The 18,838-nt window shown below is 40.8% G+C and overlaps 1 protein-coding gene across 2 annotated transcripts in view; it reads left to right on the top strand.

Moving 5' to 3' along the window:
• Positions 1 to 18,350, top strand: part of CPNE8 (copine 8) — a 545,271-nt gene extending 526,921 nt beyond the window's left edge. For both annotated transcript variants that reach the window (XM_069764995.1, XM_069764997.1), the window contains exons 18-20: positions 14,369 to 14,426; positions 15,616 to 15,689; positions 16,674 to 18,350. In XM_069764995.1, coding sequence (XP_069621096.1) covers positions 14,369 to 14,426; positions 15,616 to 15,689; positions 16,674 to 16,862 — 321 coding nt within the window. In that variant the 3' untranslated portion in view covers positions 16,863 to 18,350. The remainder of the gene's footprint in view (positions 1 to 14,368; positions 14,427 to 15,615; positions 15,690 to 16,673) is intronic.
• The last annotated feature ends 488 nt before the right edge of the window (positions 18,351 to 18,838 follow it).

Raw genomic sequence — 18,838 nt, 5'->3', positions numbered from 1 at the left:
AAATAGAGCAAAATGGCAGCTAGCTGGTCGCAATTTTGCTGAACCATAGAGTGGCTCGCAAAAGGATTAAAAAAACTCAAACTCTCCTTTCTGGCCACTTCTGCTGCTTGCTCATTCCTATACGGTCCTTTGCATCTCTTCTTACCAGCTCTGCATTCTGAAACCCCAGGCAACTTCACTCTTAAAAGTGCAGCATACAGTCAAAACATGTAAGCTATGTTTGTCACTGTTTTGGATGTCTACACTTTGAATTGTATTCATTTTTGGAAATTACGCAAGAAAATTTTAATTCCTATGCTAGACTATATATTTTGAAAATTTGTTTTAACACGCCTGAGCTGAGTGCTAAGTCTTTCAAACTTCTACTGGTAGGGAATAAAGTCTGCTGGGGGAAAACAAACATTCATTTTATGCAAGTGCAAGAGAATAGCTTACCTTATAAACATTATAATCTGTAGTAATTAGTGATGAGTGAACGTTCTTGGTAAGGTGTTATCAGAGCATACTCGTATGCTAACCGAGTGTCTTCGGCGTGCTCAAATATAATGTTCGAGTCCCATGACTGCATGTCTTGCGGCTGTTCAACAGCCGCAACACATGCAGGGATTGCCTTTTAGTTTGTTGAACAGCCACGAGATATGCAGGCGCGGCAAGTCAAACATTTTTGAGCACGCCGAAGACACTCGGTTAGTACCCGAGCATGCTCAGATAACACCTTATCCAAGCACGTCTGCGCGTCACTAGTGGTAATATGTGGATCAACAAAGTCAACCATATTTGCAGGCTGGAAGAAGTTTCCGGTTGGGGCAGACTATAGATATTCTTTTGAAAACTTGGAAGTCCTGGTTATTTTTCAACATGCAAAATGCCCCTTATCTGAACTGGTCTCAATAAGTGCTGTTCGGTAATCTGTTAAAAATAAAACATTCTGGTGTTTGTTTCACTAGTTTTTACATTTCATTGGTTTAACAAAACTATACTATTAACCGGTGTGGAAAATTAACCAGTTTAGGTCCAAGATATATAGATCCTTCTTCATATTTCATAATTAACTGTCCTAATTGCTTATGTAATTACATGTAAATGTATTATTAGACTTACTGATCACGGTGTTCTCAGGTTTTCAGCCATGTTTTGGTCCAACGTGAGTGCTCCTTTTCTTTGCCGGCTCGCATAGTGACTTGTGTGGGGCAGAGCTACTTCTTTTAATGTAAGCTTACGGAGCCTCAGATTAAGAACTCCTGTGGTGCAACCTACGTGTTGTATGTTGCAATTAGTACATGTTATCAGATAAACCTCAGATATCGTTTTACAATTAAGCCAAACCTCCGACTCCTCAATTCCCATTATACCAACTCTGACTCCCTCATACATGGCTCATGTTTAAGTTTAAGTGATAAATTTACTGTAGTAAAATGGTAACATCAGGCTTTTAATCTTTATTATGATACAATAATCAAGTCATTTAGATAAAACATAAAATATATTTATTGGAATACAACTTTAGAATAAAAAAACTTTGCATATTTACAATTTATTATACACTCTGCAGAAAGTGGGGGGAAAAAACAGTTTTCAACAAAAACGTACTGAATAGCATTTGTGCAGTCTATGAATTTGTTCTGAGAAATAGTATTGTCTCCATCAGATCCTCCTTTATAGATAACCTCAAATCTAGCCTAATTATTTTAAGGCTAGAGAACAACCTCTTTACACTAACTTGGGTTGGTGGCAAAGCAATAACCACATGGGCAACATCTCTAACAATTTCAGGGTATAAAGGAATTGCCTCATGCACAGTCAGTTTTGATGAACGACTGAACTCTTATACTTCTTTGAGAGTAAGTGAAGAAATTTGCTAAAATATCGTCAATCTGTTTTCTATGGGAGTAGAATCTTTTTCCCTGCAGCAACGCTTTGCCTGCTCTATGTCGTTCAAATACTTGTCGAAATCAAACTTCTCATCTGATGAAGATGAATGAACGGCAGCAACAGCACTGGCAGGACCCGAGTCCTCTTGCTCTTGGCTGTCCTGTTGCCCACTCATCCTAACTGCTACCTCAATCAAAGCTTCTTTTTCTTTACTAAGCTGTTGATCTACCAGCAATATGCGATGACTCGCGTCCACATAAACAGCTGCCAGAAGAATTTTATTTTCGAATAGCAGTGTCTCTCTCCATTCCATTGAAGCAGCAATGCCATCTGCGATTAAACCTCCTCTTTGGGACAGGCAAAGCAACAAGTTCTTCCACTCCTTTATAAAAATGTCAGGAGTTAAATCTGTGTCCATTGACCTTCATGTAGTGTTACCTGAGGGTTTGCCATATCTACAAGGAAGGGTTTCAGCTCAAACAATCGCTCAATCATTAAAAAGATGCTGCCCCACCAAGTGGCTTGATCCACAATTGGCCTTTTTCCAGCACATCTCTTAAAGATGGTATCAATTTTAGAGGTTCTGGCAGCAATAGCCAATTTCCTCACTTTGCTATTCAGAGTTGCAGCATGTTCCTCTTGCAGACTATCTCTTATTGCCAGCTGCAGCGTGTGCACAACACAGCGCATGTGTTGAATAGGAAAGAGGTGTGAAGCAGCTTCAACAAGATCTAATTGTAAAGAATTATTTTGCTGTTCTTCTGTAGTAATAGCAAAAAAGGCAAATACAGTCTAGATCACGTGAAATCATTATTGTCCTCTACTCCTCTTTGGTCAGACCTCACTGACCTGCTTGTTTGCAAGTTTTGTTGCAGATGTAACAATTTTCATGTCAGGTGTCCTGCAAGTTACATTAGACTAGCTCTTATTCCATCTTTACATCAGAATGTAGCAGTATCTAAAATCTCTACAAAGAGAGAGGTGAACTAGCACAAAAAAATCAGCTTCCACAGCAATTCACTTTCTACAAATATGAATTCAATTCTATCCAAACGTGGGAAGAAGTTGGTCTACGAGAATCACATTTACGTATTTTCCAAACAAACAGCTGATGATGTCCTTTCCATCTGGGTGTGTGAAAAACAGTCGACTTGCAAGGGACGGGTTTGAACCAGTGAAGCATGTGGTGAAAGTAACCAATCCCCACAACCACACAGGACAAGCAGCAAGACCTGAAGCAATCAGACTTGTCAATGGGGCGGTCACCAGGGCAAGGACAACACAAGAGACACAACAACAGATTCTCACAGAAGTCATTTCCGGAGCCCATTCTAATGTTGTAGCACTTCTCCTAAAGAAAGCATCACTGAAGAGAACAATTTGATTATCAAGGCAATTTGGCAATATTCCAAAGTTGACCCGAACCCTTGATCAACTTGTTATTCCCCAGGAGTTCCAGGGGATCAATATTGATGGCATATAGCAGCAGTTCCTTCTACATGACTATGGTAAGAATTTAACATTTCCATGATGTAGAATTATTGCAAAGTTTATGTTGCACAAATGTGAAAAATTATATATTACAAAGTGCTGAAATGGAATACTATGATTTTTTTTGCCTTAGAGGGAAACTTTGAGGATAGTATAATGTAGGATGAGGTCTACTGATTCCAACTATGCCTCACTTGTTTAGTTGCAGTCTAATTCTCTGTTCAGCTACAAAGTGGAAGTCCTGCTTTTAAGATACAGTGGTCTGCCATGTTCATAAGTAGAGTGGTAACCTTGTCCACCAACCATGATTTGCAGGTATCCAGCCATTGTCAATCACAGCCAGAGGACAAGGTTGTCGCATCAAACACGCATCACTAGATGTCAATTTTAGTGAATTTTCTGCTATAAATTAGCTGCAGATCGTCTGCTGCAACTACTTAGTGCATGTGAATGGACCTTAAGGATTCTACACCACTTTGGTCAGACCACACCTGGAATACTGTGTCCAATTTTGGGCACCACATTTTAAAAAAGACATCAACAAACTGGAGCAAGTTCAGAGACGAGCGACCAGAATGGTAACTGGTCTGCAAACCATGTCCTATGAGGAACGGTTACAGGATCTGGGAATGTTTAGCTTGCAAAAAAGAAGACAGAGAGGAGACGTAATAGCTGTCTACAAATATGTCAAGGGCTGTCACATTGTAGAAGGATCATCTTTATTCTCATTTGCACAAGGAAAGACTAGAAGCAATTGGATGAAACTGAATGGGAGGAGACACAGATTAGATATTAGAAAAAAACGTTTTGACAGTTAGGGTGATCAATGAGTGGATCAGGGTGCCATGAGAGGTGGTGAGTTCTCCTTCAATGGAAGTCTTCAAGCAGAGGCTGGACAGACATATGTCTGGGATGATTTAGTGAATCCTGCTTTGAGCAGGGGGCTGGACCAGATGACCCAGGAGGTCCCTTCTAACTCTACCATTCTATGATTATATCTGTTTGTTCCTCTGTTATGAGAATAGGACTGATGCCTTCCATCTCCAACATACTGAATGTGAAATGTTCTTCTAGCTGCTGTTCACCTTCATTATTCTCATTCATCAGTTTAATTATACGTATCATGTTTGAAGCATTATCAGTTACAGTAGCAGGAACCTGTTATTTTTTCCGTTCATAATCTTGCAGAACTTTTTCCACTAAGGTCTGGAGAAACTGGCTGCTGTGATGAGCTTTAGTATCTTTTACTGCCAGTGTCTTAGTAACAATTTTTTTGTTGTCAAAAACATATCGAACGTTGATAACAAAATAGTTCACTCTGTGACGTGTGCAGGCATCCATTTTAAGAAATACAAAGCGTCTCTTGAGAGTCTTTTTAAGATATTCCTTTTGGTTAAGGGCTTCTCCAATCACTAATGATCTAATACTTTCTCTTTCCAGAGAAACACCATGTTTGCAAGCCATTTCTCCATTAAGAGCTATAAAAGCTGGTCGTGCAAATAATGATAATGGTACACAGTCCTTTACAACAAGCTCAATGAGCTGTCTTTTAAACACATCTGCTGTCATTGTTACAGTAACTTTGTCACTTACAAAATATCTTGTAACTGACGTTTGAGGTGCTCTTTTCTCCTTTACCTGTCGGGAAGTGCTGATCTCTGCTTTCTTGGTGATGCTGTGATCTTTTTCAGTCACAGCTTTGTAAACTTCTGGGTGGCAGCGTTGTAAATGTCTTTTTAGATTGGAAGCTCTTGAAGGAGCATTTTACCACTGCCTGAGTATGCACGGATTTTGGCATCACAGCATTTGTTTTCATCTGGGTCACTTATACACTGACACACAAAATGTTTGTTATCTTGAGTCATTGTGAAACGCTCAAATACAGCTGACTTCATAAGATGCTTCTTAGACATTTTGTAATTATGTAAATTTGCTCTCAAACTAATTTTGTCCTGTAAAAAAAATAAAGTATACTGTAAATCTTGCAAGAATAGGGAATCATGCACTGTATAATTTGGGATCGAAATAAAAGAATCTTTGTGTAAATCAATAGGACAGATGATAAGTATAGATTTTGTAAAATGTGTTGTTAATTAGCTTTACTCTGAACTTTCAATGTCAAGGCTTGTCTCAGCAGAGTACAGCTCACTAAACGCTTCATATCATATTTCTTCACAGTCTATGAAGAGGGAAGGAGGAAGGGAGCATGTGTTAGGGGTTGAGTTCCCACCTCTGCACAGGGGTAATCTCGAGCCGTCTCCGCTGTGGTCTCCCATTCTTCTCCTGCCGCAGTGGAGCCTTCTCAGTGGAGGCATCGGTCCCAGCGTCTCGCTCAGTCTGACACTGTGCTCCTCTCTTCCTGGACTCTCTGTAACAGGTCTTTCTAGGACATTGTGTCACCCACGATACGGCGCTCCAACTGTTGGCAATAACACAGGGTTTGTCCATGGTCAGCTAGTTCGCCATCCAGTTCCGGACTCTGGTCTCAGAGCTGGAGTGGCCGGATAAAGTCCTTATTCTGGTGTCCTGGAAAGGACTGGCTGACCATGTGAAGGACACCTTGGCCACCAGGAAGATTCCCACCACACTGGAGGAGCTCATTACAATATCTACCTGCATCGACCTCTGTTTTAACGAGCAGAGGTTAGAGCGGACCCACTGTAGGCAGAGGTTCCGGCTGGCTCCTATCTTCGCCAGACCTCTAGAATCTTTTGTTCAGACGTCCGACTCCCATGAGGCCAAGGAGGTTTCTAAGTCCCGGGCCGCTCGAGTACCCATGGTTTGTAATAGTTGCCAACGGTTAGGACATTATGCTAATAAATGTCCACAGCGGTCGGGAAAACTATCGCGTATAGTAACCATTGGAGGAGGTTCACTAGACACAGCGGCATTTTTCTCCAAGCTGTCCTTTAAAGGGACAATCACTGTAGGCTCATCCACTCTAACAGTCGAGCTTTGTGTGGACTTAGGAACAGAGGGGAATTTCATGTCCTCTGCCTTTGCTCACCGCCACGCAATACCTCTGGTGATGCTGTAAAACCGGTGACTGTTCGAGTAGTGAATAGGTCGACACTTCCCTCACAAATCACACATCAAACTATCCCTTTCACATTATCCATGCCCCCTTCCCATCAGGAGATTATTTCCCTTCTTGTCTTTCCCGAGGGAATAGATGAGATTCTGCTGGGAATGCCTTGGCTCCATTTCCACTCCCCACATATTGAGTGGAACTCTAGGAGGATATTGGGTTGGAGTGAATCATGTAAGGGCAGATGTATGAGGGAGTGCGTTCAGGTTCACTACAGAGATACCCGCAAATCTTACTTCCCTTCCCAAGTGCTATTGGTCCTATGCAGACGTGTTCTCCAAAAAGGCTGCAGAGACCCTTCTGCCTCACCGCCCCTGTGACTGTCCTATTGATCTCATGCCTGGAGCAGAACCTCCTCGGGGATGGGTCTATCACCTCTCTCTCCCGGAAATGAAGGCTATGTCCCAATACATCCGGGAGAATTTGGCAAGAGGGTTCATTAGGAAGTCAGTGTCACCTGCATGGGCGGGGTTCTTCGTCGTGCAGAAGAAGAACGTAGAATTACATCCATGCATATATTACAGGGGTCTTAACACCATCACCGTTAAGAATAAGTACCCGTTGCCCCTGATTTCTGAGCTCTTTGATAGGCTACGGGGAGCAAGGGTATTTACCAAGTTAGATCTGCAGGGTGCTTATAACCTGATTCGCATTCATGAGGGGGACGAATGGAAGACGGCTTTTAATACCAGGGATGGGCACTATGAATATCTGGTGATGCCCTTCGGGCTCTGTAATGCGTTTTCCAAGACTGTGTTAATGATATCTTCCGGGATATGCTCTCCACCTCGGTCGTAGTCTATCTGGATGATATTCTCATATTCTCTCCAGATATTGACTCCCACCGGAAAGATGTTTGCAGAGTCTTCGACCTCTTACGGGCAAATTCCCTCTATGCAAAGTTGGAGAAATGTATGTTTGAGCAGGAGTCTTTACCTTTCTTGGGCTATATCATCTCCGCCCAGGGATTGGCTATGGATCCTGCCAAACTGTGATGGACTGGCAAGAACCCCATTCTCTTAAAGCGGTGCAGCGCTTTATGGGGTTAATTAATTACTATCGCCAGTTCATTCCCCACTTCTCAACTTTGGTAGCTCCCTTGGTAGCCCTCACCAAGAAGGGAGCAAATCCCAAATTGTGATCTGAAGAGGTCTCCAAGGCTTTCACTTCTATTAAGTCTCATTTTGCTAGCGCTCCCATCCTACATCGTCCCGATGTTGATAAGCCGTTTATATTGGAGGTGGATGCCTCATCCATTGGTGCTGGAGCAGTCCTCTTCCAAAAGGATGGTCAAGGTCGGAAGCATCCTTGCTTCTTCTCCAAGACCTTCACACCAGCGGGGACAGGGAGTTGCTAGCAATGATGTTGGCCGTCTCGGAGTGGAGACCTCTTTTGGAGGGGGCTCGCTTTCCCTTCCTAGTCTCCACTGACCACAAAAATTTGGTGTACTTAGAAATAGCCCAGCGGCTAAATTCTCGTCAGGCCAGATAGTCCTTGTTCTTCTCACCCTCCATTATTTCTCTGGGGAGAAGAACATTCGTGCTGACGCTCTGTCTCGCTCCGTTGTGTCTTCTGAGGAGGAGGAAGGGGAGCCTCGGCTTATTGTCCCTCCTGAGAGCCTGAGAACCATAGCTCCGGTTTCACTAGAGTCAGTGCCTCCGGGCAAGACTTTTGTACCTACTAATTTGTGACCCGAGCTTCTCTCTTGGGCTCATTCGTCCAGGGTGGGTAGACATTTTGGGACAAAGAGGACATCTGAGCTGCTGTTGAGTACCTACTGGTGGCCACATATGGTCCATGATGTCGGTGATTATATTTGAGTGTGTGTCTCCTGCACCAAAAATAAGTCTCCTCGACAACGGCCAGCTGGTTTACTTTATCCCTTGCCGGTGGCAGACAGGCCCTGGGAGATGGTCGGGATGGGGTGGGCTTACCCAAGTTTCGTGGCTGCACCATCATTTGGGTTATCACCGACCATTTTTCTAATATGGTGCACTTCGTGCCGCTTCCACGGCTACCTTCTGCACGGGCCTTGGCAGCGTTGTTTATAAAATACATCTTCCGCCTACACGGTATGCCGGACAAAATTGTAAGTGGCCGAGGTCCCCAGTTTGCATCTCGGTTCTGAGAGCTTTGTCGTCTTCTCAGCATTGAGTTGAATCTCTCTTCTGCATATCATCCCGAGACGAATGGGTTGGTAGAGAGGGCCAATCAGACCTTGGCCACATATCTGCAAAATTTTGTCTCAGCCAGGCAGGATGACTGGGCATCCTTGCTATCATGGGCGGAGTTTGCGCTGAACAATGCCGTAGCTGACTCCACTGGACAGACCCCATTCCTCCTTAACTATGGTCAGCATCCGCAGATTCCTGTGCCTATGCCCATGTCTTCCACCGACTCCAGGGTGGCAGACACGGCTGTGGAGGCACGGGACATTTGGGACCGCACTCAGGATGCCATTCGGGCCTCCAAGGAGAGAATGAGGTCCTCCGCTGATGCACATCGGCGCCCCGCTCCGACCTTTGCTCCTGGTGACTTAGTGTAGCTCTCCGCCCATAACATCAGGTTGCAAGTTGAGTCCACTAAGTTTGCACCTCGCTACTTGGGTCCCTTCAAGGTCCTCAAACAGATTAACCCTGTGGTCTACTGTCTGGCCCTTCCACCACGCCTGGGTATCACCGAAACCTTTCATGTGTCCCTCTTGAAGCCCATATACATGTCCCGGTTTTCCGAATCATCTTCCAGGACATCGGGTTCATCTTTGGACGATTACGAGGTGAACGCTATTTTGGGGTGCAAGGTGGTACGTGGCAAAAAATATTTGGTGGACTGGAAGGGTTATGGTCCTGAGGACAGGTCCTGGGAACCTGCTGAGCACATTCAGGCTCCGCAGCTCACTGCTGCCTTCGGTCCAAGGAGGGGGGTCCTAGGAGGGGGGTAATGTTAGGGGTTGAGTTCCCGCCTCTGCACAGGGGGAATCTCGAGCCATCTCCGCTGCAGTCTCCAATTCTTCTCCTGCTGCAGTGGAGCCTGCTCAGCGGAGGCGTCGGTCCCAGCCTCTCGCTCAGTCTGACACTTTGCAAAGGGTTACTGCTGCCTCTCCAGCTTCTGCCATTGTAGCCAGTACTGGTCAGCGGCGAGCAGACGTCTTTGGGACTAAGTCCTACTTTTCCCCTTCTGAGGATGCTCAGGGTAAGATCTCTCATTGGAGATCAAGGGTTACATGCTCAGGTACTGCAGCAACTCCCATTGGTCCTCTAGGAAGGACCTGAAGTTGCTCAAGTTCTGTGGCAGCCTCCCATTGGTCCTTCTGGGAAGGTCCTGTAGTTGCTGCAGCTATAACAGGTTCGCATGACCGCACGGCCATGTGCTAGTATCAATCTATGTAGTGTGGTCTTGTGCGTATGTATTTAGGGACCCGGCTAAAATAAGCCCTAGAATACCGGCACCTCCGGTGAGGCGTTCATGTGTGTTCAAGACCACTGCTATCAGCTCAGCATCTAGCTGTGTACTCCTGTGAGTCTAACAGTAACATAGTTATTAAGGTTGAAGGAAGACTTTATGTCCGTCTAGTTCAACCCATAGCCTAACCTAACATGCCCTAACATGTTGATCCAGAGGAAGGCAAAAAAAAACCATGTGACAAATAGTAAGCTCCACTTTGGGGAAAAAAATTCCTTCCCGACTCCACATACGGCAATCAGACTAGTTCCCTGGATCAACGCCCTATCAAGGAATCTAGTATATATACCCTGCAACATTATTCTTTTCAAGAACGGTATCCAATCCCCTCTTAAATTTAAGTAATGAATCACTCATTACAACATCATACGGCAGAGCGTTCCATAGTCTCACTGCTCTTACAGTAAAGAACCTGCGTCTGATATTATGCTTAAACCTTCTTTCCTCCAGACGTAGAGGATGCCCCCTTGTCCCTGTCTCAGGTCTATGATTAAAAAGATCATCAGAAAGGTCCTTGTACTGTCCCCTCATATATTTATACATTAAAATAAGATCACCTCTTAGTCTTTGTTTTTCCAAACTAAATAGCCCCAAGTGTAGTAACCTATTTTGGTATTGCAGACCCCCCCAGTCCTCTAATAACCTTGGTCACTCTTCTCTGCACCCGCTCTAGTTCGGCTATGTCTTTCTTATACACCGGAGATCAGAACTGTGCACAGTATTCGACGTGTGGTCGAACTAGTAACTTGTATAGAGGTAAAATTATGTTCTCCTCATGTGCATCTATGCCTCTTCTAATGCATCCCATAATTTTATTTGCCATTGTAGCAGCTGCCTGACACTGGCCACTGAACATGAGTTTGTCATCCACCCATACACCCAGGTCTTTTTCATACAGAGTTTTAGAATTAAGCACATATTTATACATCTTATTACTTCTACCCAAGTGCATGACCTTACATTTATCCCCATTAAAGCTAATTTGCCATTTATCAACCCAAGCTTCTAGTTTACATAAATCATCCTGTAATATAAAATTGTCCTCCTCTGTATTGATTACCCTGCAGAGTTTAGTGTCATCTGCAAATATTGAAATTCTGCTCTGATTGCCCCTACATGGTCATTAATAAATATGTTAAAAAGAAGAGGGCCCAATACTGACCCCTGTGGTACCCCACTGCTAACCGCTACCCAGTCCGAGTGTGCTCCATTAATAACCACCCTTTGTTTCCTATCCCTGAGCCAGCTCTCAACCCACTTACACATATTTTCCCCTCTCCCCATTATCTCATTTTATGTATCAACCTTTTGTGTGGCACTGTATCAAAAGCTTTTGAAAAGTCCATATACACTACGTCCACTGGGTTCCCTTGGTCCAGTCCGGAACTTACCTCTTCATAGAAGCTGATCAGATTAGTCTGACATGAACGGTCCCTAGTAAACCCGTGCTGATACTGGGTCATGAAGTTATTCCTCTTCAGATACTCCAGTATAGCATCCCTTAGAATGCCCCCCAGGATTTTACCCACAGTAGAGGTTAAGCTTACTGGCCTATAATTACCGAGTTCAGTTTTTGTCCTCTTTTTGAATATTGGCACCACATTTGCTATACGCCAGTCCTGTGGTACAGACCCTGTTATTATGGAGTCTTTAAAGATTAAAAATAATGGTCTATCAATGACTGTACTTAATTCCTGCTGTACTCGGAGGTGTATCCTATCCGGGCCTGGAGATTTGTTAATTTTAGCGATTTTTAGACGCCGACGTACTGCTGGGTTAAACAGGTGACACTTAATGGGGAATTTTTATCACTAGTCATTTTGTCTGCCATGGGATTTTCTTCTTCATATTAGCTTTTTCCTCATCCTCATCCACCATTTCACCCAGACTATTTTTAACCTTCGTCCGGCTGAGTAGGTACAATTGTAACGATTCCATTTTAAAATTGCAATTTTTTTCGTAAAGACGTAGAGGGCTGAAATTTCGTGACATCTCTGCAGTGTTGGTCCAGAATATATTGGCCAAATTTCAATAAAATATAAATGAAGGTACAATTGTACCCCTCAGCCTGTTAACGTTGTAAAATTATGCAGCCTGACGAAGGTTAAGGGGGCCAACACTATCATTTTTTAGTTTCTTACTATTTACGTAGTTAAAGAATATTTTGGGATTATTTTTACTCTCTCTGGCAATGAGTCTCTCTGTCTCAATCTTTGCTGCCTTGATTTGCTTTTTACAGAATTTATTTATTTTTTGTATTTATTTAATGCCTCATCACTACCTACTTCCTTTAATACTCTAAATGCTTTCTTTTTGTCACTTATTGCGCCCCTTACAACTCTATTTAGCCATAATGGTTTCCTCCTATTTCTAGTAGGTTTATTCCGATACGGTATATACTGTGCACAGGTCCTATCCAGGATGCTAATTATCTTTGTGTATTTTTATGTCTCAAGATATCGTCCCAGTTAATTGCACCAAGATCCTCTCTCATCCGTTGGAAATTTGCCCTCCTGAAGTTTAGTGTCCTTGTAACCCCTCTACTACACATCTTATTAAAGGATACATGAAAACTTACTATTTTGTGATCACTATTCCCCAAGTGAACCCCAACCCTTATATTTGATATGCGGCCTGGCCTATTGGTTAATATTAGGTCTAGCAGTGCCCCCCTTCTTGTTGGGTCCTGAACCAGTTGTGAAAGGTAATTGTCTCTCATAGTTGTCAAAAACCGATTACCTTTGCTGGAACTGCAGGTGTCTGTTCCCCAATCTATTTCAGGGTAGTTGAAGTCCCCCATAATAATGACTTCCCCTTGAGTCGCAGCTTCATCTATTTGCTTTACGAGGATATTCTCCATTGCTTCCATTATTTTTGGAGATTTATAACAAACCCTTATCAGTAATTTATTATTTTTCCCCCTCCCCTTATCTCCACCCTCAGGGATTCTACATTTTCATTAGATTCACCTATATTATCATGCCGGATGGGTTTTAAGGACGATTTTACATATAGACACACCCTTCCCCCTCGCCTATCCATTCGGTCATTTCTGAACAGACTATAACTCTGCAAGTTAACAGCCCAGTCATGGCTCTCATCCAGCCATGTTTCAGATATCCCCACCATGTCATAATTATGCTCCAACAACATTAATTCTAATTTGTCCATTTTGTTGGCAAGGCTTCTAGCATTAGTATACATGCACTTGATGTTCCTCTCTGTACCTCTATTCTTTCTTAAATTATTAACTATTCTAACCCCACCCCCCATGCTACCGCCACCCCCATCTTCCTTATAACAGGGCACAGTGGTTTCTTTTGTCGGCGACTCTGTGAAGTAACAGAGTTTGCTTATACCGTCATATAGTGCCATTTGCTAGCAGCAGGTTCCTCCTGCACCGTGAACCCCGGGCTGCGAACGCACCAATAACTTCATCTATTTACTTGGTGCGTTCCGCTAGCCCCAACAGCATGTTTGTGCTGAATCACATTCCAGAACACACACAAATATATATGTCCTCATTGATCCTGTTAATGTATTTCCGAATTTGAGATGTTAGAAAACATTTTTCCCCTTACATTCTATGTATAGTGTATATAAGTCATCAGAGCAGCTAATTTCTCCAAACATGAGCTAAAAGGAAAAACAAACTAAAACATCAAGCAAACAGAGACAACATATACTGGACTATTGATTTATGCACAGTTTATTGAAAGTTTAGATATGCTTTAGGAAGTACTTACCTTCTTTAATCCTGCTTTCCTGTTCACTCCAGACATTCTGAGATGAATGTAGGCTTTCCTTCCCTGTGTATTTATTTTTTCCCCTTATCTGTAGAGGAGGAGCTTCACTACTTATCATGAACATAAACTGAAGGACAGATTCATCTCAGCTAAAAGTCTAGACCTTAGATCAGGAATAGGACAGACATTTATAGGACATTTCGTAACTTTCCCAAATTCTTATTAAAAAATATTCCCCACAAACTGCATTTTACTACAGTACCCAATTTATTATATATTTTAGGATTCGGAGTCAGTCCATTGTATACGGACTCCGAGCCCACCAAAATGGGCTCCGACTCCACAGCCCTGCCAAATACATGGCTTTATTGTCACAATTAAATAAAGTAGGAAATAGGATATTTAATAATATAGGCACCTTTTCACAACAAAGTTAACCGGTCTGTGAAAAACTGTATTGAGTTGTTTTTTATCTTGATCTAGCTCAGGGATATAATTTGTAATTATTTTGGTAACATTAGAAACTCAGCTATTGATACCTCTGTGTTTCTGATTTTCTCTTTCAAAATAGAGGGACTATCAATATCATTAACCACAGTGTTAGCTTCTTTTTTAACTGTTACATTTCCTACCAGCAGCTCCTGTTTATTGAAAACAGATCTTGTTACAATATGTTCTTCATAGTCCTATGTTATTATTTTCTTTAAAGGCTTCCAAGCTTTCAATGTCCATTATTATTGTTGGAGTGGGACCTGCAGAATTTGATGGTAAGTTGTATAGCTCAGTCTGTGCTGTATAGTTCATTACATATTGAAGGACTTTTCCTCTTCTAGTATCAAATCTCTCACTTCATATTTTATTAGAATTACAAAATATTGATTTATACATGTATTACCTAAGGATTTTCTGTTTTCCCATGTGAAATGTCAGTTAAAATTAATATCTGAAATTATACTTCTCTTTCAATTAGAAGTAAGTATTTTTTTTGTATACTGTAACATTTTGGTCTGCCTGTGACCAAAAAGAACTCTCGTAATGCATCTGTAAACCTTATTTTATGTGATTTGTTTGCTTTCTTTGTTAAGTTGTACATAACACAATAGCTTCTAGTTTTACAAGTCAAGTAAATGAGCAGTTTATTTTAAGAGCTTTGTGATATGAAACAGTTGAACCTCACAATTACGTCTTAAAAAAAGTCTGAACTGACTAGAGCATGCTTACTCACCAGAGTCCATATACAAATGTAGAATTCACTGGAAAATAAATGTGCAACCAACAGATAACAGTAAAATTCCAGCCCCAAACTTACTGCCTGAAACAATCAATATGTAATGAAAAAAGCCAATACACAGAAATGTGGTTTTTGTTTTTGTCTTTTCTCTTATTCAGTCTGGAAAATGCTTTATGTAGATTGAATACAAAGAAGCTTTTATGCTGTAGAAAGATGAATTCAAAAGGACACTGTTGTATGCTATGTATTGTCAGCCCTACATTAATATGATTTTTTTTTCTGCCAAAATGGATTGTTCACCATTTTTAACAATATTTATATGATGAAACTTTTAACAAATTAATTATATTTACTTTTTCATTTATTTTTTTTTTCTTTGTATAAGCAGAGTAGAAAATACATTTCTCTGCCGGCATACCTGGAAATTTGTCATTTCAGTAGCAATTGTGACACTCGTCGCTTACACATTTTACACATTACATCATAATATCCAAATCTGAAACCAAATCTCCCATGTTTATGCATATAGAAGTGATATCACCACAAAATGCCAGTATGACTTTCTGAACAGTTAGACTGTAGCTAAACCCTGTGTCAGTTGCCACTTCATAAGGTTTTAATTAGATCAATTAATGTGTACATGACAAAGTTTGTAAACTAATTAATTTATGATTGAATTGTAGTCTGATGCATGAAATAATATCCATTACCTTTTCATTTGAAAGCAATGGTAGAATTGGATGGTGATGAAGTACGAGTTTCATCAAGAGGACGGTTTGCAGAAAGGGACATTGTACAGGTAAACAATATACAATAGTTTAATATTAGCTAAATACACAGAACATTTGCTTTGTGCACTCCTGCCAATTGTCCTTTGTGCTGAAGTGTTATCCGATATCCGCCCTGCTTACAGTCACTGTAGATTGGTAGGACTGCAATATGAAATACCCAAAGAGGTATGCAACTACAGGTTTTATTTAGGGGGTAGTGTACATTTGGGAATAAACCACTTCTGTGTATTTTTGCTCTAAAAATATTCAGACTATAAGGCTGTGTGCACACGATGCAGATTTGGTGCAGAATTTTCTGCATAAAATCTGCACTTAATCTGCATCTCCTGGCAGAATCCGCAGGTGCGTTTTTTGTGCGGTTTTTGATGCGTTTTTGATGCTTTTTTTATGTTTTTTTTTACCAATGGATTTCTATTATGGAGGGGTGCAGAAACACTGCAGAACTGCACAAAAGAAGTGACATGCACTTCTTTGAAATCTGCAGCGTTTCTGCGCAGATTTTTCTGCACCATGTGCACAGCTTTTTTTTTCACATTGATTTACATTGTACTGTCACAGTGCAGTTCTGCAGCGTTTCTGCTGCAGAAAAATCTGCTGCAGTTCTGCACTAAATCTGCATCGTGTGCACATACCCTAATAGTTTTCTCTGCTGTGCCTAAGAGAGTGTTTATGAAATATCCCAATGTCTTACTTAGTACATTAGGTTTTATATCTCCATTACAACAGAAAGCATTGTTTCCTCACAAATAGTACATTGGAGAAGGTAATGGACAGCTTTGAGTTTGGTCAGGTCACAATTTATCCAAACCAAATATGAAGCCATAATAGACCAGAAGACGCAAACAATTAAAAATTCTCTGAGTAGCTTTGTCACCTTGTTAGCCAAATTTGCCTTATTTAATGTTTAGTAGCAATGTAGCATTCAAAGCAAATAATTTACCTAGAGAGCACTATTAGTTTTTGATGTTGGGCTTTTTGCTTTTCTTATGCAGTTTGTACCTTTCCGTGACTACATTGATAGAACTGGAAACCATGTACTGAGCATGGCACGACTTGCCAAGGATGTCTTGGCCGAAATCCCTGACCAGTTTCTCTTGTACATGAGATCTAGAGGATTCAAGCCATTTCCAGCTCCACCACCATACACACCAATTGGGCACCTATTACAGACTCAGATCTGACAAAAGTACAGTTCTTCCAACTTGTGATATCTTTCAAGCTGCCTGGACAGCTTTCAAGTAAGGTGCACTAAAACTGAACTTTTCACTGACCTGCTTGTGTATTTGAAAAGCATCGGCTTTTCGGATCTAGAAATTTCTGTTTACAGACCAAAACTGTAAATACGAGTGCAAGAGAAAACAGATTTTAATACTAGTCAGGAAAAAAAAACTGTTTCCTATCTGAGTCTTATTTTTGTGATCATTCATTTTTATTGGAACTGTTGGGGGAAGCACAAATCACACTTTTAATCCAAACATTATTGTTCTCCCTGACTGAGATCTACTTACGTGGGAATGCAATCCCTTGGTGTCAATGTTTACATGTTACTAATTTTTAACTTTCAGTACTTTTGTATCTATTCTTAAACAAAAAAAAAAGTTTGAAATTGTAGAAAATCCAATGTCTTCTACCTGGCAATAAGTATAGCCACAAAAAGCAATATCCCTTTAAGGATCTTTTACACAAACCAAGAGTCAAGGACAAGCTTATACACATCTCTTTTAAAGGAAGATTCCCAAAGTCTGGTATTTATTATCACCACTCACCTGATGAAATGTAGCTTAAGTCATCCGACATAGAAAACATAAATGTGGGAATCCAGAAAAAAACTAAACAATTTGTCATCTAAAAGCATAATCTAATAAAAACTATATTGTTAGATTAATGTGGTCAATGACAAGTGAAAACAAGTATCTACTTGCCTCAATGACTGTTTCCTTTTTTCCTTGGTGATTTTGTTTTGTATTGTTTTATTAAGGTGCATGGTGTCTTAATCTGTATGTCAACAGTGAGAACTCAACATATTGGGATTTATTGTTAGCACCTAATCACATTAATGCCATAGTGAATGGTCAGATGGAATTGTATGAAAATGTAATATGGTGAGGAACCTGTCTTCCATTGCTCTACATGAGTAATGCTAATGCAGGACTTTAGAGTGCAGAAGTGTTGGAGAAATGTGTGAGAAATGCACGTGTGTACCTCTATACACAAACTATGTTTACTAAATTACCCAAATACCTATATATGCTTGTTCATATAAAATAGTACAATGTTTTTGCATGTACAGTTTTTACAGCATATTACACCGTTTTGTGCTACTTTGTGTCAAATACAATACATTATTCTAGAACTAATGGCCTTAAACACACACCCAGTTCCTCAAAATGATTGTGAATTGCCTTTAAATGATGGAAACTATTCTATCTTCTTGTGTCAACCTTGTAACTGCTTTGTAATGTACTTTTATTTGCATAATATATGCATAAATATTTTGTCTATTTCTATGACGTACTGTTCAAAGACAAATATTGTAATTAGCCCTTTCTTTTGTAAGCATGGTAACAGGTATTTTGTTGATTTAAATTATATCTGCAATTTTAGAAGATATATACTTATGTAATGCGATATATAATTTTTTTATTATATTAAAATTATTAAAACACTTATGCATTGGATCTATTTTTGTCCATGATGAAAACTGGAATTATCACAGAACTTTAGAAAAGTTATGAAGCCTGAAGTTTCTAATTGCTAAATGAAGTAACATGAAATGGATTTACAAAAGTTGAGGAGGTTAAAGGTGCAATGTCCGTGAACTTTTTTTTTTAAATCAAATACTTTTTATTGATGAAAGCAGTGAGGATAACACTACATACATAAGCATGCATTAATGCATTAGAGTACAAATGATAATACTTTCCCCATTTTTTAATAAATGTAAATACACCAAACACATCCCTCCCCCTCCCATAACAAGAAAACCTTCCCCAACCTCCCCCCGTCACGCTTCTACAATCGTTATCCATGTATTACAATGTTGTACACTCTTTTATAACCCTAATATCCTATTTTTGACCAGATCTGCGGAGGCCAATCCGGGACAGTCCAACCAGCCCCCCAAGATAGTCTCGTAGTGGTTCATCTTGCCTTTTTT

Source organism: Ranitomeya imitator, chromosome 4 (assembly GCF_032444005.1).
Source record: "Ranitomeya imitator isolate aRanImi1 chromosome 4, aRanImi1.pri, whole genome shotgun sequence".
NCBI classification, from domain to species: Eukaryota; Metazoa; Chordata; class Amphibia; order Anura; family Dendrobatidae; genus Ranitomeya; species Ranitomeya imitator.
This window is presented reverse-complemented; position numbering and strand designations above follow the sequence as displayed.